The sequence below is a fragment of the Zingiber officinale genome, chromosome 5A (genome assembly GCF_018446385.1).
Source record: "Zingiber officinale cultivar Zhangliang chromosome 5A, Zo_v1.1, whole genome shotgun sequence".
In the NCBI taxonomy this organism is placed as follows: Eukaryota; Viridiplantae; Streptophyta; class Magnoliopsida; order Zingiberales; family Zingiberaceae; genus Zingiber; species Zingiber officinale.
In genome coordinates this window covers 122459208-122478831 of record NC_055994.1, presented here as the reverse complement: position 1 = coordinate 122478831, position 19624 = coordinate 122459208, and the positions used below count along the sequence as shown (strand labels likewise).

The 19624-nt window shown below is 36.6% G+C and overlaps 1 protein-coding gene across 1 annotated transcript; it reads right to left on the bottom strand.

Moving 5' to 3' along the window:
• Positions 1–340: 340 nt before the first annotated feature.
• LOC121981533 (GPN-loop GTPase QQT1-like) lies at positions 341–17628 on the bottom strand. The gene is made up of 10 exons (XM_042534100.1): positions 17194–17628; positions 16884–16928; positions 16714–16793; positions 16546–16620; positions 3383–3486; positions 3120–3276; positions 2943–3030; positions 1641–1713; positions 1435–1565; positions 341–626 (listed from the first exon to the last, which is right to left on the bottom strand). Exons 1-10 carry the CDS (start codon positions 17283–17285, stop codon positions 587–589), a joined length of 885 nt encoding a protein of 294 aa, XP_042390034.1. The 5' UTR covers positions 17286–17628; the 3' UTR covers positions 341–586.
• Between the last annotated feature and the right edge of the window lie 1996 nt (positions 17629–19624).

The window sequence follows — 19624 nt, the reverse complement described above, 5'->3', positions numbered from 1 at the left end:
CAATATTGCAAAGCTCATTGACCTGAATGCCTTAAATTGATTTCATTGACAGGTAAACACTCATCCATCCAGGCTGCTTTGGATTATCATATAAAAAAATTCTATTTCGATAACCATTGACGTCCAACTCGGACGAGGTTGAGAAATCAACAAAATTCTAACCAAAAGACAGGTATTTACATAAAAGTAAACCTTCTTTTAAGGCTTTCACACAGTACAAAAATCATCTACTTAGTTTCGACTATTGTAGGTCTTATTTTATGAGAAAACTCATTACTAAACAAACTTCTCGTGCCAACTTGTATTTAGGACGTAAACAACTTGCTCGAAAACAAGTACAGAAGACATTAGAATATCTGATTTTCTGATAGCTTTATTGTTGTGAGGATATGTTCAAAGAAAGTAAATTACTTCACTAAATTCATAGATTGACAAAGCATATACAATTTTTCACTCACAGTTTGTCTTCTGATGAAGCTTGATTTTTCCTATTTGCAGGTAATAGAGCAGGGTGGATAAACCGATACAAAGGGAGTCGCCTCGTCACTAGCTCCCTGCCCGATAGCCATTTCTGCCACCTGCATAACTATTTATCCTTCATGTGCTTCTCCTGGACTGCAGCAGTTGTAACCAACAGTTAAGGTACGGCATTAACGTAAAACCATTAATGACCAATTTTAATTTTGCCCAAAAGAATGAACCTCCATTTGCAAATGCCCCCGGAAGGAGCATCTTTGCCTCACACTATTTTATTTGCCCAAAATAACTTCTACAAAAGTGGTTTGAGTCAAAAACACATTTATGAACTAGGACCATTCTAGATCATGAACTAAAAGTATATTTAAATTCTCCAGTCTAAATTCATGACTCTAAACTATTTTGAATCACCAAAAGCTCCAAATCACAAATTAAGTTCAAATTTGATCTCCCCATACTCCAAGTACCACATATTACGTATTGAATAGCCGAGATATTTTGGTTCGAACAATAAATTAAGACTAAATTTGTATTCCTAAAAGTATTGAAAAACACAAATTTAATCTTGGTTTATGATCTAAAATTGTTTTGATATTGGAATTTTTCCCAGGACCTTTTCGAGTAAAATGAATCAACTTGCCTGGAAAGACAAGACTGACCAACCTAGTTGGTTTGGTTTTGAACATTTGAATGTGTTATGGGAAATATGGAATAGGCAAGGAAGAATTATTCTTAAAATAGAGCAAGAAATGATTATTCCTTATGAGTTTGGAATAAATATTCTGTATGAATAGTAGTCGATGGTGATTTTGCTACCAAATTTAGGAACAGTTATTCCATGAAAAAATTCATAAGAAATAGAATAGTTATTTTATGAGCTAAATGCATGATAGAAAAACTGAACATTAAGCTATATAAGAAAATGATATGGAAATTATCATCGATCAAAAAGGATATCTGTAATAGTCCCAATCTAGTGGCGCAACTGCAATTTTGCTAAACTCCACAACACTACCCTGTATGTCGTTGAATATATATCCATTGCTTTTGTCTATCTGCTTCACAAGATTACCAACACTTTCTTTGTCCTGAAATTGAGAGTTATGTAATGTCTAAGAGTTAAGGAATGAGTACAATGGGGGGAAAACGAATAGGTAACTTGCTTGAATGTCTAATGTTGAGAAGTTGACGAGGCCAAAATCTTCGATGACATCACATAGCTCCTTGGTGAGCTTCCTGCAGAGTAGATAAAAAAAATAGCACAAAAATGTGAAAATCGAACCAATGTTCCAATACACCCCACTTGCATTTGTATTCTTGAAAAATATTGTTTCAACCAATGGGAAATTTTGTTCAAAATTGAGGGCAGTGAAAGTCTCTAAGTTACAAATATTTTCAGGTAAAGAGATGCAAGTGGAATGAGGATTCACACAGTTTCAAATCTTATTGAATGTCAATCAGCATGAGCCAAATGTACCATATCATTCTAGTTATGGAGAAACTGAAACTACGTTGCCATGAAGGAAATTCCTCGTCAATATTATCATTCAGTACCAACCATGTATCTCTTGGTATTGGGAGATATATATGTGCATCCTAAACCTGGCCACGGTCCAGAAAAATGTTTGGAAAATCTCAACTCTTAACCTTAACTGTCGAAGCCGGTTATGGTTCATAGTTCAAAACCATTGGTTATGATTCAAGTTATGGTTCATCAATGGTTCGACGATTCAAAAAATATCAACCCTTAACCTTAACCTTCTTCTCGCGAGATGAACTCGATTCTTCCATTTGAATTGAAGTTGAAAATGATTGAGATTTGAAAATTGAAAAACGAGAGTAGAGGAGTTTAGGCATAGCAAGCACAAAGATTAGAAGAACCCAAGATGAGAGTACGTAATGAAGGGCCAAAGGCAATTTCAACTTCATGTTGATTTTGGATCGACCAAACTGATCCAGATAGAACCTACAACCATGCAATCCTAATTAGAGCCATTAGGATTTAGTTAGGCATTAATTGATGCCAGTTGATCTAAATTTAACTCTAAAACCACTCAATGTGACCCAAAAAGTTAGATTTGCAAACACCAAGGTGGCACCAGTTCAGGGTTAACACCAAACTTGATACAGAAAGAGAAATTTTATACTTTATGCCACCAAAATAGTTTATGTTCAGAGACGATACTTTGAGTAAAGGGAGGATATGAAACCCAACAAATCATAAAATTTCACCTGCACAAACTTAAAAGGGCGCTGGTACTGACAGCTGAATCTTGTAATAACAGACTAGTTTGCAATAGGAAAACATTTAGGGGGAAGCAAAGAACTATATTCTTGCCTTATAAGTTATAAAGCATTCTAGACTAACAAGTATCTAGATATGCAAATGTATTTTTAAAATATTTCAGAAAAAAAAAAAAAGGAACAAGGACACTGAAGTTAGCAAACTTACTAAATATAGATACCTGTATTTTGACGAACGAGGGTCCTGATCAAGATGATCCTGCAAGTAGGATAGATCTTCAACATCCATATAATATTCCAGGTTATAAGCTGCAGAAGAAGTTAGATAACTCTAACTTAATCATTATAAAGGCTTATGTATTTCACTATAAATGCACAAGACATAATTTTGTACACACCAAGTTCTCCATAGTTCTCGATCAGATCAATTTTGGAAAGGACATTTATGTGTGGCAAATCCAGATGTAACATGGTTGTTAATGAAAGCACCAATGCGCTGACATATTTCCCAGGGTCACAGCATAGATGAGCATCAACTAGATGGACGGCAGTCAACTGAATGGGATGAAGAAATAATAAGTGTTAATAAATGCACTGCAACATAAAACAATTTAAAACGAGAGATGGATGCAATTGATCATCACGTGTGCAAATAATATACCCGAAGATCCAATGTATGTACAAGTTTAGTGATGACATTCTTTGCATTTGAATGAAGAGAGAAAAGCTCAACCTGGCCAGGAAAATCAAATAGAAAGTAGTGGTCTGCAATTAAAGAAAGACAGTTTAGTCTAATGCTGGAAAAACTGATATTTGATGAAGTAATACCCAGATCTTTCCACTTTCAAATATCCTTTATATTTAATTAAATTGACTAAGAGAAAAATATTCATCAGCGTCAATGAACATGCTTAAACACCAAGTGAACAAAAGAAAAATCAAATGCTTCGATACATTGAATAGAAAGTAGTGGCCTCAAATTAAGAAAGACAGTTCAGTCTAAATGCTGGAGAAACTGATTATTGATGAAGCAATAACTAGATATTTCCACTTTCAAACATCCTTTTATATTTAATTAAATTGTCTAGAAACAAGATATTTATTGATGTCAATGAACACGCTTAAACATCAAGAACCTAAAAGAATAAACAAATGCTTGGATACTTCTTAAGACAACCAAAGGATCCTCTGTACCTCTAGCATGGTGAAAGAGAATCATAGCCCATGATAGTCAACCGTTACTTTAGTAACATGCAGCCCAACATATTTGTGCTCAGTATAGCATTGACTTATATGATTACTTCATTTCCCCGAGAGAAAAGTTGTTAAAACAATTTCAGCTTTTTACCAAACCACATAGCTAATTTTGCCAAATATCCAAATCACGTTCCTACGTTCAAAATTACCAAATCACGTACTCAATATCCATTTTACCCCTTCGTATTTATCCCAATTGATTGCTACAGTATAACAATCGATGGATTTTTTTTGTTAAATACGCAATTATTTTTAAAGGATCGATTTGTGTTCAAAAAATCACTGCTCTCAATATATTGTGTCAAATTAATATTTGAGAGCATATATATAATCATGAGAGCTAGACGAATATATAAAACTTTGGTTTCATGTCATTCCGAGCTCTCTAGGTCGTTTCGGTCGAAATTTGGCATAATATATTTCGAAGTTTTAATCGCTTTTTTTAAAAAAAGGTTTTAATCGATTATTACAATGAAGCAATCAATTCAAGTTATTGTTCATGTTACAAAAACAACTTTAATCGATTGCTACATGGTAGCAATCGATTAAAACCCTTTTTCTTTTTAAAAATAATTAAAAATTTGATTCGTATATTATGCCAAATTGATGTTTGTAGGCATGGATATAATCAAGAGAACTAGACGAACACATAAGAGTTTGTTTCATGTTATTCCGATCTCTCTAGGGTCATCATTCGATTTTGGCCCTCAAACATCAATTTGGCATAATATATTGAGAGCATTGATTTTTTGAACACAAATGTGTCCGAAAAATCTAATTCGTATTAAAAAAATCAATGCACTCAATATATTTGGTCAAATTGATATTTAAGAACGTGGATATTGTAGAAGAGAAAGAGACCATATATTTTACATAACAATAATCTGCTTACATGTAAGTATTTATATACATAAAGAGGAAAAGAGAATCCTATAATTATGGTATGTCTATTAGTTACAGTCAATCACAATCTCTATAATCAAGCTAATCTAAATCAATCATAATCCCTATAATTAAGGGAATTTTCGAAAGTATTTAGCACTCCCCCTCAAGCTGAAGCATATATGTCAATCATATCCAACTTGTCATAAAGTTCCGAGAATCGTTTTTCTCCTCATGCTTTACAACTTGGTTGGATGATGATGTGAATGGAGTGACAAATTTCTGACTCATTACACACTCACGAATAAAGTGACAGCCAACCTTAATATGCTTAGTCCTCTCGAAAAACTGGGTTACTTGCAATGTGAATAGTTGCTTGGTTATCAAGCACATTGGCAGTGGATCATTGTATGTGAACCCTAATTCTTCAAGTAAATTCTTCAGCCATAACACCTTGGTTACAGTGTAAGCCATGCTTTGTACTCAACTTCGGCAATCGATCTAGCAACAACAGTTTGTTTCTTACTTCACCACATTACTAGATTTCTCCCTACATAAGTGCAATATCCAGAAGTGGATCGTCTGTCTATCTTAGATCAAGCATAATCGTCATCAGAATAAGCTTCGATCTTTAGGTGCCCATTTCTCTTAAATGATAACCCTTTTCCTAGAGATTTCTTAATGTACTTAAGAATCCTGATAGCGACATCCTAGTAAACTTGCTTCACCTTATCCATAAAATGACTGACTATTCCAACTACAAAAGAGATGTCAGGTCTCGTTACTGCTAAGTAGATGAGTTTCCTAACAAGCCGTCTATATTTTGCCTTATCCTCAAAGAACTCTCTGCTATCATCCCAAACAGTTAAATTGATATCCATAGGTATATCAACCGGCTTCGTTCCAAGCAATCTAATTTCTTTGACTAAATCTGTAGCATACTTCCGTTAACATAATGAAACTCCAGATTTGTTATGAGCAATTTCAATTCCAAAGAAATACTTAGGACGTCTCATACCCCTCGTCACACAGTATTGCTGCAAATACTTCTTAGTTTTGTTTATCCCACGTATATCATTGCCGGATATTAGGATGTCATCGACATAAACAATAAGAACGATAATCTCATTCGTGCTCTATCGTACAAACACAGAATGATCCAATTTGCACTGTTTAAAGCCATCAACATTGATTATATTACTAAATTTATAAAACCAGGCTCTAGGGCTTTGTTTAAGACCATAAAAAATCATTTTAAGTCAGCAAACCATAATAGCATTCTCCCCCTAACCAACATACCCTGGAGGTTGTTCTATAAACACGGTCTCGTGCAAATCGCCATAAAGAAAGGCATTTTTCACATCTAGCTAATACATTGGCCAAGATTGATTGACGGCTAAGGAGAACAGAACTCTAATAAAATTAAGGCGAGTAGGAGAGAACGTCTTAAAGTAATCAACACCATAAGTTTGTATATGTAAAATACCAGAAAAATGACGAATAATGATAAGGGAATTTCTGGGAATTTTTCGAGAATTTTTCGAAACTCGTATGGACGAGTTTACGGGGATAAAAACGGGGCTCAGGAAAGCCTGTTTAGTCTACCCATTTAAGAGAGGAAAAATTTTATTTTCCTTTTTCTTTTATTATTCTTTTCCCTTTGTTTTTTTTCTCCCGCGTGCTTCCCTCTTTCTCCCCCTGCCGAACCCGACGCCTTGCCCTAACCCATGCGACACCGACGGTTCTTCCTTCCCCTTCCTCTCCGATCGACGCCGGCCAAGTTTCAGTTTCCCCGTCTCTTTCCCTTTTCTGGCCGAGCAGCACCGACTCTTCCTCTTCCCTATCGCGTCGCTGCCTTCCTCCATTCACTCTCCGCCGCGCCGATCTCAGATCGCCAGCCACCCGAGCAACGTCGTCGACCAACAATGGCGTGAAGCAAGATGTCGGCGCTGACAGCCGACGCCGCCACTTTCTTCTACCCTAGTTATTCAGTCGTGCCCTAGTCTCCAGCCGACGCCTCCTCGCCGGCAACCGAGTCCCTAGCCCTCTGCCGGACTTCACTACACCTTCTCTCCTGATTGTTGTGAGTAGCCAACCTCAACACCTCATTCCTCTGTTCCCTGTTTCCGCAAGCAATTAGGTTGAGGTAAGCTATGTTTTGTGAATTAGAGTGTGATCGGTGGTGATTTGGAGCGGTTTGTAGCTCTGATGTGCAATTCAGTGTGTAAATCTCAGACATCGCCGCACTGCATCCTTTGTCGGGAGTGCATCGCAGCCATCGGCGCTAGAACTTGTAGTGTTCTCTTGCCGGCACTCATAAGGTAAACTACTGCCACTTATTTTGTGGATGTTTAGTATGATCTTAGCACTAATCTGAGGTATTTTAGGTTGGAGGACAGCAATGACAGGTTGTTTCGGCCACATTATCCAGCAGTGATTCTTTCAATCGAGGGCTGATAACTTCGGAAATTTGGTAAGTTGTGGAGGTAACTCCGAGTACGAACTAGATCTTATTCTAGTTGTGGAATAATTTAGGGTTAATGGAATTAATCCTAGTTTGATGAATTGGATTAAGTGGATTGCTATTTTAGGGATATTTGATTTGGTGGACAGCCGCTTGATCAGGGCAGTGCGGTTAGGAGAGGTTCTGTTCTGTGCTGTGAGATATTCTTGTTCCGGCAGCAACCCTTCCAATAGCAATAGCCACTTAGTTCCAACATCTTGTTCGGCTGTGAATCGAGATAAGTGTAGGGATCTTAATACAGTTTGTAATTGATGTGGTCTATGAATTTAGAATGGAACATGTGGTTGATCATGTTTTAGATTCATGTGTAATTGGATTTAGGTTTTGGATTAATTAAAAACGATTGAGGAGTTAGGTGATCCAATTAGGGTTTATGATTGGATCTGGATTTATGTTAGCTTCTCAAGGATTTGATTTAGCTAATTTATTCATATGTATTTAGCTAAATCTGTATATCATGTATTACAGGACTTTGATTCGAGACGGTGTCTCGACGAGGATTTATTCGGATACGATCTTCTCATTGGAGGCGGGTACCTCTTGACTTATCTTTTATGATATTGTCAATTGGATATGCATAGTATTTTATAGCTATAAGCAATGATCATGTTTGTCTTTGGTATGTCACGGTTTGATACCCATAGCATGATCTGTTTTGACGCTTGTTATGTATCCATGTTTATACCTCGTGATTATTGTCATGAGTACCTTAGTTCCTAGAGTAAGTGACATACCATGCTTTACTGAGTTTAGGACTAGATTCTGGATTTTTATTATCTGACATGTGTATCTATATTTTTTTATATCATACCTGATCTGTGTACCTAGACCTTTTGCTTTGATCCATGTACATTGTTGGTACATATTTTATAGAGGTGGATATGTTCAGGACCTAGGTTGTTATACCATAGAGGACCTATATACCCTAGATCTGTGGATATAACTTACTTGTACTAGGGTACACATTTTTATATATATATGTGGATTTGGTTCAAGATATTGTCATGCTTAGTTTCATGCACCATTCGCATGATTGCATGCTGCGTGATAGGTTGCTCCATTATTGTAGAGCATATCGCCAGTTTCATCACTGTTCGGTGCTCCGTTGGTCCGCTCATAGGTAGCGTGACGCAGCGTGGTAGCAAGTCAGTTTTGCTCTGTTCGGTGCTCCGTTGGTCCGCTCATGGGTAGTGTGATGCAGCGTGGATCCCTCCCCGTCATGGTGTACCGGGAGATGAGAGCATTGCGCTCCCCCATTTATGATTTGGGATAGGAGTATGTGTGTACTCCGACAGCATCTCGTCCATTCGGTCACTCATCAGGAGAAGTGACGTCAGAGTGCACGGTTGTCACAGCCCTACCCACTCAGTCTCACCATTGTGTGTGAGATGACTGACTGGCGTCAGGGGTGACTATGACATTGGCATCATATGCATTTATTGCATTTATTTGCTTGTGTTTGCTGCACTTATATGCTGCATTTTGGTGGATGCATTTGTTTGACATGCATACAGGAGGCATTTTGTGTATCTGGTTTGACGACCCTTTTGTTCTGGATAGGAGTTCCTGGTGAGTACAGCTTCCTCAGTTACCTTTCAGTTTTACATATTTCCTATATATGATTAGGAAGCTGTATTTCATGTTTATTGCTGTTAGATATATCTTACTAGACATGTCTATTGGTATTCGCTGAGTTGTTGAACTCACCCCCGTGGACACTATCTTTTTCAGGTACCAGGTTGTTTATAATGTCGCTTGGAGTATCCTATCTGCTGGTCCCCACGTCACCTCAGAAGATCTATCGATTTCATTTATGTTTTGTTTGTTTTATGTGTCAGTGTGTTTAGTTTGTGCTCCGGTGTTGTTTTTGGAGTTTTGAAGTTGTGATGTGGTATTTTGTATTATTGTTGATTGTGTAAGCCTAGCCGGCTAGCAGTTTTGTGTTTGGTTTGTATTTGGTCTGTCATTTTCCGTTGTGTTTTGGTTTTGGTACAGCCGAGTGGGCTGCTTTACATATAACTGCGTGGTTGTGTTTTTATTGTATCAGCCGAGTAGGCTGTATCATATAACTGCGTGGTTGTGTGTATATTCCAGCCGCTGGCTGATGTATATTGTGCATGTAGAAATGATTCAGATTGTCAGCCGTACAGGGGAGGTGCTACCGAAATTTCTTCGGACAGAGACTCCCCCGGGGCGTGATAGTATAAATCATTTGGCCACCAGACAAGCTTTGTATCAATCAATAGTAACGTCAGCTTTAAATTTTAGAGTAAATATCCAACGGCATGTAATAATATCAACAGAAGGTGGTGCATCCATCAACTCCTAAGTACCATGAGAGATAAGGGCAGACATTTCCTCATCCATTGTAGTTCGCTAAGTTGAGAATTGATAAGCCTTAAGAGTAGGAAGTTGGAACTTCTGTAGATGATAGAGAAACAACAAAAGCGCAGAATACAAAACCAAGGTAATCAAACGAAATATGATTAGACAAAAGATGAGTAGTGCAAGATTGAATATCTTTACAAAGACCAATAGGCAGATCAATATCGAAGGGGCAAGGAGCATCAGGATCTGTAGGAAGAGGAGGTGAGGGATATGAATCTGGTTCTGGCCGAGCATACCTCATGTACATCTGCAATGATTTAGGAGATGGAGCATCTACAATGGGAGATAGGGATGGTGGGGTAGGTAATGGAAGAGACGCTAATGTATCATGTGACTAAGCTACATGGGGGAAAAGTATGGTTGAGACTCAAAAAAATGTAACATCAGCATAGGTGTAACTGTGTTTTGTCAGTGGGTCAAGACAACGATATCCTTTTTTTGTGTGTGAGAATATCCAAGCAGGATGCATTTAATAGAGTGAGGAGACAATTTATCCAAATCAGGAGTAAAATCATAAACAAAACAAACACAACCAAATATGCGAGGAGAAAAGAGATTGTTCAGGTTAAAGACAAGAGAAGGGGATATCCCCATGTAATACAATAGAAGGCATCCTATTTACGAGAAAGTAAGCTGTGAGTGCAGCATCACCCCACAAAAACTTAGGAACATGCATGTGACAAAGAATAGGACGAGCTTCATTTAAAATATGACAGTGTTTGCATTCTATTTTGTTGGGATTTGTATGAACAAGAGGATTGAGGAATTAGGCCATTAGAATTACAAAATGTAGACACTGTCTTCAAGTGCATTATTGATACAAAGAATGCATAAGACAACAAACTAATGTGTTTTTATTTCGTTATAAAACGATATTAACACCTTCGGAACCTCACTCCTATTTTTAAGTAAATATAACTCAGTCATGCGAGAATAAGAATAACAAAAATTATAAACTACTGAAAACCTCCTCTCGACTCAATTCTACTGAGTCCCCAAACATCACAATGTACAAGTCCAAAAGCAGAAGAACTACGTTTATCAACTCTAGAAGGAAAAGAAGTACGATTGTGTTTACTAAACTCACGGGACTCACACTGGAAATCAGTAGACGAAATGGGAACTAAACTTTTGAGAGCGGAAGAAGATGGGTGACCTAGACAACAATACCACTGATAAGGAGACATAATTGTTGAGAGTGCCTAGAAACTTACAAGTGTAACCAAATCCAGATGGTATAGGCCATCACTCTCATGTCCTCCACCAATTATCTTCTTCATGTGCAGATCCTAAATAATACAATAGGATGGATAAAAAGATACATAATAGTGGTGAGCTTTTATTAGCTAACTTATGGATAGTAAACTAATAGAAAATTTAGGTGCAAAGAGAACATTATCAAGAGTGATATTTGCAATGGGCCTGACAACACCTCTTCCTATAATCGAAAAATATGTACCATTGGTTAGACGGGCTGGGGATAAAAATGAGAAAATAAAAGAGGAAGAGAAAACAGACTTGTTACCAATAATATGAGCAGAGGCACCGGAATCCAGCATCTAAGACTTATCACGAAACACAGCAAACACACCTGGAGAGGATGAGGCAGTAGTGACAAAGGGAATACTAGCAGAAGAGCGGAGCAATTTCTTATAATTAGTACAAGAAACAGATATCATATCATCATAACTAACAGTGTATGGTGGAGTCGATAGTTCGGCAGATGCATTATTAGCTAGGCTTACCAAACTTCGTCCAACACTTCTCAGAGGCATGGTTGGAACGACCACAGTGAACACACGAACACCTACTCCTGATGGTATCGGCTCCACAACCACGACCGCAACTACTATTACGACCCCGAAAGAATCCACAACCGCGTGCAGCCATAGCTGATGTGTCGAAAGATAGGGAAAAACTAGTGTTAAGAAGGTTGTGGTCCCACGAAGAACCCGAGGCAGAAAAGGACGTTGGCGCAGAAATCAGCAACACAGGGCGTCGATGCCAAAAACGATAGGAAAGGACGTCGGTGCCAAAATCGACAGCATAGGGCGTTGGCACCAAAATCGACAGAAAAGGGCGTCGGCGTCGAAATTGGAAGAAAAGGACGTCAGCATCGAAATCGGCAGAAAAGTACGTCGGCACTGAAATCGACAACGACAGTAGGAGGCGGCGACAACAATAGGAAGCGGCAACAAGAGGCGGTAGAAAAATTAGGTCAGAGAAGGAGAACCTCGCTCTAATAGCATGTAGAAGAGAAAAAGATCATATATTTCGCATAACAATAATCCGCTTACATGTAAGTATTTATATACAGAAGGAAGGAAAGAGGATCATATAATTATGTATGTCTATTAATTACAATCAATCACAATCTCTACAATCAAGTTAATTTAAATTAATCATAATCCCTACAATTAAGGACATTTCAAAAGTATTCAACAGATATAATTAGGAGAACTAGAGGAACACATAGAACATGATTTCATGTCATTTCGAACTCTCTATGTTCATTTACCGATTTTGCTCGAAATATGTGAAAATTTGCTGATGTACCTAGAGAGCTCGGAATGACATGGAACCAAGTCCTATGTGTTCATCTAATTCTCCTGATTATATGCATGCCCTCAAGCATCAATTTACCCAATATATTGAATGCAATGATTTTTTAACACAAATTAAAATTTTCAAATACATTCGTGTGAAAAAACACTGCTCTCAATATATTGTGCCAAATTAATGTTTGAAGGCATAGATATAATCAGGAGAACTAGACGAACACATAGAACCTAGTTCCATGTCATTCCAAGCTCTAGTTGCATCAGCTGGCTTTAACTGATTTCGGACAAAATCAATAGATGGACCTAGAACTCGGAATGACATGAAATCAAGTTATATGTGTTGCTCTAGTTCTCCTGATTATATCCATGCTCTCGAATATTAATTTGACTCGATATATTGAGTGTAATGATTTTTTTAATACAAATTAAAATTTTCAGACATATTCGTGTCAGACAAAATCGGTAAATGAACCTAGAAAGTTTGGAATGACATAATCAGGTTCTATGTGTTGCTCTAGTTCTCCTGATTATATCCATGCTCTCGAATATTAATTTGACTAAATATAGTGAGTGCAATGATTTTTTGTAATACGAATTAGATTTTTTTGATACATTCGTATTAAAAAAATCACTATTTTCAATATATTATGTCAAATTGATGTTTGAGGACATACATATAATTAGGAGAACTAGATAAAGAAACTTGCCAATAGACCTATAGAGCTCGGAATGACATGAAATCAAGTCATGTGTTCGTCTAGTTCTCCTAATTATATATATGCCCTCAAGCATCAATTTGACACAATATATTAAGAACAATGAATTTTTTAACATAAATTGATCGTTAAAAAAATCTATGTATTTAAAAAAAAAAATAACCCAATAGAGTAAAATGGGTATTGGGTACGTGATTTGGTAATTTTGAAAGTAGGGTACGTGATTTGGATATTTGCCAAAGTTAGCTACTTGGTTCAGTAAAAAGCTGAAATAATTTTGTTTATTTTAATAAAATGAAAATTTTGGGCAGATAGAAATTCTAGATGGCTGAACAAGGTCAGACAAGAAAAAAGGAACATCAGGAGATGACTAAAACCTAAACGAGCTCAAAAGGAAACATTGTTAAAGAAAGTCTAATCTGATATGATGGCATTTTACACTATTTAGAACACGACAGACTCATAAAATTTACTTAAATAATAAAGAAGACAAACATAAAAAAGTACACCAAAGTTCCTTCCTAAGAAAATCCAAGATAGTCGCATTTCAGTATGCCAGCTTAAAAGATAGGGCAATATTCTTATTTTAATTTCTGTATACAATCAACCAGCCATTATCAGTGTCCATAATAGCTAAGTATCTTCCTTGATCTATATTGTTTGAAACATAGACAATAATTATTGGTGCAGTTAGCATCAATGGTCAAACTTAAGTTTTGATGAATGACAATTGGATTAAAATTAGATGTTGTGTCATCTAACATTGTTACCAAGTGTGCAGGACTTGATGGGTCTGGAGGACCTGATACCAAGCTAAAATCCAACTAGGACTGTTAGACCTAATAGCTTATAGGAAGTCCAAATAGGTCAAGGAGTAACTTGATATCTGACGGGAAGTCCAGCTGGATCTGCGGGACCTGACAATTGGCCGAAGTCTAGTTGGATCTACGGACCTAACAACTAGCAGAAAGACCTGGTGGGTCAAAGGAGAATCAAGCGATTCTGCATGGTAAGTGAGGTAAGTCACTAGAGGAAAGTGATCTAGTGAAGACGAGTCTCAATTAGGGACTTTAGGCGCTAGTCCAGCTTAGATCCATTTTAAAAGGTTAAGCTGAGACCATGACTAAATCCTAGTCTCGAATAGACAGAATCTAATTAATAATCTTATTGAATTGCACTAACTTTTTTTTACAGGTTAAATACCTAACATGTTTTTGCAGGAGCAAAAACAAAGTAAAGCCTCATATTAACAACATTCGAGGCGCTCGAGAGGGTCAGGAGGCGCCTCGGAGTGGCGCGGAGACACCTTAGATCCAGCGAAGGCGCCCTCGCGTGGATGAACTTTGAGGATAAAATTCTCATGGTGGGGAGGCGCCCTAGAGTATGCTGGAGGCACCCTGGAGTACGCTGGAGGCGCCTTAGAGTGCATTGGAGGCGCATCAGAGCGCCTAGAACTGGAAGGCGCCCTCGAGTGGATAGAAGTCGCAGTCCGCGTGACTTATCGCGACCAAAGCTTAAGGGATCATATTTACAACTGGAGACGCCTCGTATGAGATTGGAAGCACCCTCAATGTTCAATAAAAGAGATGTTCGGCTTGCAGAAGGGACGCAACTCATACACAAGCTCTTACGACTATTCTATGACCTTGCATTGTTGCCGCATTCATGCTTCAACGATGCAAGAACAACACAACGTCGTTACGTGCTCAAACAAGCCTAGACTTTGGTAATGTGTAGTTATTGCGTAATTTTTCTATCATTTTTTTCTTGTATATTAAATTCTAAGGTTGGCAATTTTGTTACCAACCCAATTTTTGTAAAGAAGCAATTTGATAGTGAATTACACATCAGAAAGGTCCAAAGGACATAGATCTTGGAGTAGGAATCGACGAAGGCTCCACCAAGTAAAAACCGACCTTGTGTTCTTTCGCTTGTTTTTATTTTAAATCTTAAAAAGACTCTATTTAAAAAAAAAAACACGCGTGATTCACCACCATCTCACGTGCGTATCGATCCTACACTAATAGCTACTAGTCCAATAAATCAACCCTTATTTTCATAGAATCACGCTCCTCAACTAACTACAATTTCCAAACCTAAAGGCAGACAGAAAGTAGATATCATTTCCCTAAACCCTAAACTAATGTTCTTTTTCCTAAACCATGTTTCTATATATCAACTATAGAGATGACAATTGAAGTCAATGTTTCTATATATCAACTATAGAGATGACAATTGAAGTCAAGATATCATAAAAGTCATGTTCTTTGTGATTCATAAATGATTTAGATAACACGAACTTGCCATATTTATCGGTGACAAGATAACCTGTTGAATGCATTTAATATCTGATATCGGCCCTCTAGACCAAAATATTATATAATGACCATCAACCAATTCATCTTAATAAGTACATATTAAATAGTGTTGTGAGAAGCAAAGAAAGAATTTATAGTCTTACATTCAGCTTTGTTTCTATACTAATTTTTCTTAGCTAAATATAACAACCACAATCATAAGACAAGGAATTATCAGCAGATCATGTAGGTTGAACATGCATAACCAAAACATTTGTGTACTATAAAGGGGTAGAAATGTTTTGTGACTTGTACACAACTACACTCATGTGCATCCATAAAATGTGTATCTAGTCAGGTTGAAATCTCCCCCACCCTCCTTTAAAAATAAACAATAGAAGAGGGGTCACTCATTTTATATTTTTAGATTTCATGTTATCTAACTCCTACCTCATGTAAGAGGATTTCACTTTATATAACTTAGATGTGGAGCAGTATATTTTCAATGAGTCTTCCAGACTCAAACTCAAGCATTCATGAACTTCAAGTTGGAATCAAGTTTCACTACTTGAGAGCCTAGCTGGCCTTTTTAAACTCAAGCATAAGCACAAATGATATTAGTCTGAACTGAAATTATTTAGCTACATAAAGAAGTTGAATGCAAACTTTAGAATTCTCAAGCTTGAATCCACTAGCAAAACCAAGTTTGAGCTTGAAATCAATCTCCAAATTTATAAACCAAACAAAGCCTGTGGCAAAGTTCAGTCTATCTCGACCATACTTGCTTCTAATACCATTGCGGTGTTTCACTTACATAGTACGGTTCATCAATTATGCAAACAGGGAATATGCTAGGCTAAAAGGTATGGATACTTTTGGATATCCATTTTAACGATTTCTTGAACAGGTATTTTTGGACACCATGACAGGCATGGGATGGATTGGAATTTTATGGCTATGGGTAGTTGGTACTCGAATAAATTTATTAATATTATATAAAAATAAATGTTATTAGAATCACTAATTTCTTATTTTTCTTCTTTCATGCACAAACAAGTTGGATGCTAGGTGATACCTATGATACATTACCCATTTAATCGGGTATGGATCCCCAAGTTCATTATATGGAATGGGCATGGATTTGCATAGATAGAATAATTGATAACTTCATAAACAAATTTGGGAATTTTTGTGCTCACCATCAAGAAAAGGTTTCAGCTTGGACTCTAACCAATCAATGTTCTTCTCCAAGTAATCCATGCAGTAGACAAGACCTAAAGGCACATCAAAAATAGTTTTTCAAGAAAAACAGTATCTACATGCAATTGTTGCAAAAGTGTGTAAAGGAGTTGTTTCACTGATCTTACCTCCATTTGGACCAAGAGAATGCTCCGACATTACATCACTGAGTTTTATTAGATCATCAATATTCACGGCACATTCATATCTGTTTTAACTAGTCAAAAGAAAACATTCAAGCCACAGAACTTGCAACGCTGATGTAAATAAGTAGAATAAGATTGAATTCAAAGGATACGGTACCAAATCATTTGCAGGATCCAAATTGACAACAACCACTTTTCTGCAAGCCAAAAGTTACTTTTCTTAATAGCTCAAAAGGTAGAGTAACTCACAATCTTATAAAGGAATGAATAACATAAACCGTGTGAGAACCAAACAAGATCTCAAGATATTCGAAGCAAATTAATGCAGCTTGAAGAAGCAGGCAAAACTATGGGGTGGAGAGAAACGTTTCTTAAGAGGAAGCGAAGTGTCGCAGCTTAACGACCACAAACACCACCTAAAATCATGATTTTACCACGCAAAAGAAAATGATTCATGCATACCTCCCAATAAGTTTGAGAAATTGAGACATGCCATTGCAGTAGGTGGTCTTTCCAGACCCTGGAGGTCCGATCACAACTTGCCCAAAACCCATCTGATATCCCCGAGGTTCGCAGGTGAATTGGAATGGTGACTCGGCGAAGATAAAACGGGTGCGTGTGGAACTCAACTATGTCTGTGATGCTGACGACGGCGTATTGGCGAATCCCGACGCGGGTGCGGACTCGACCAGGAGATCCGGCGAAGGGGCGGTAGCACGCCGGCGGAGAGCCGTCCAAGGAAGCGAAGCCGGCCAGGCGCTACGAGACTCGCCAGGTGGAGCAGCTCTGTGGTCTACCCGCGAAGAGAACAATCGCGTCTCTGCTCGACGGGTGAGGAGCGTTCGCTAGCGCCGCCGCTGGCCTGCAGGAGAACCGAACTTAAACCTTCCCCTCTTCTACTATATTTATTAGAAAATATCTTATATTAATTACATAATAACTTTTTTTAATTTTTATTGATTAAATTTCATTTTATATATATCCTCTAAAATAATGATAAATATTTTTTAAAATTTTTTTAATTGGCCAGTATAGAAAGTTTCAGATCAGCCATCAGCCCATCATTTTTAATTTAATCGTATCATCCATTAATTTATCAAAATTAAGATTTAATCTTTAAATATTTAAAAATTTGAGAAGGCGGTCACGGTACAATTTTAAACTTTACTTAAAAAAAAAATGAATAAACTTTTTATCGAAGAGGACCTCTTCGGCTCGTTTTAAGTTGGAGGTTATTTATCCAATTCCTCAGGCCCATGGATCGTCTAATCTATAAATAACATATTAAAATCTGTGGGACCGGCTCTAGGGGCTGTTGATATGACGATTCCATATTTTTTTCGTAAATAACAGATTAAAGGATGATTCATTGTTTGTGATTGATAGATTATAATGAATCCTATTTATTTAAGTGATGAGATCCATTAAAATAGATCAATCCATAAAATGAGTCATCTTTTGATCTGGAAATTACAGACAAGAGGATCTCGCCTAATTCTTTATGTAGAAACTTTTGTTTAGGAAATACACAGAGAAAAATGTCTACATCTATATCTCAATTTGTGAAATTTCAAAGGCAGATGTATTTATATTTATTTATTTATTGGATAAATTAGTCACTCAGATTAACTTTTAGGGTGTATTTAGTTTAAATTATTCTACATAATCTTAATTTATAGGGAATAAAATTTAATTTAATATTATTTGGTTCAATCCTATAATTTTATAACTTAATTTAATATTTATTATATTACTCTTATTTAATTATTTTAATAGAATAATATAATTTAGGAGATAAGAAGATGTATTTAAATTATCCTATTAAATTATCCTTGATATGACAATTGTCATATCTGTCTCTGGTAATAGAAAACCTCTTCATCAACATTATTTCAGTCTCAAGACTGCTCTAAATCCTCGGCAATAACCTCACAATTGGATGATTCAATCGTATGTAACTGTGAAAGTGTGTGTTAACTAGTGTCTTCTATATTGATAAATCATCCAGTTGTGGGGTTATTTTTTGAATTACCATTTACAATTAAAGAATTTTTAGATCTATCATGATAAGTTATTCAAATCGAGTGGCATGAATCATATTGGTGTGTAATTTATAGTGAAAATTAAATAAATCCTTGTAACTTCAAGGCCAACATAAAATTTAATTTGGCATAAATAGAGATAACCAAATACTCAAATAGTTTGATCAACCCAAATCTTTTTTAGAAACTTTAGTCTTTAAAATTAAATAATTTATTTAATTGATTAAAACAAGAGAAAAATAGAGAGAAAATTCTCTTTCTTCTTTCTCTTTACTCTTCCCTTTCTCTCCCTATCTCTCTTTTGCTCTCAAGAAATTTCAGATTTTGAGATTAAAAATATTATTTAATCAATTAAAAAAGGAGAAACAAAGAGAGAGGTGAGAGGTCTCCTCCTTCTCCCTCTTCGCTCTTTCCTCACCCTCGAAGATCTACATTAGGGCTAATCGTAGGTAAATTCATCTTTGGACCTACTTAAATTCAAAATAATATGTTCCTGTAGTACTGTAGTTGAGATATGGAATATTGTCATATTAAGTAATGAGATCAAAATTCGACATGTTTGAGTATGTCTTTTTCTATATTTTGACCATTGCACCAATAGTTAGTAGTTATCCGTGATTTACTTCTTCTATTTTAATCTAGAGATGAATAGACGGGAACATTGGAACGAGCAAATTACATTTTTTGCCACATTAAATCCAAAATAGTGAGATTTTCGTAAAGACCAATCTCCGTTGAAATTTCTCCAACAAGAAGGTTATTATGTTGGGTTTGCAAGGTTGCAAACATAGTCCCACATTGTAAAACACATGGGAAAGATCATGGGTTTATAAAGAGAAAATACATCTCCA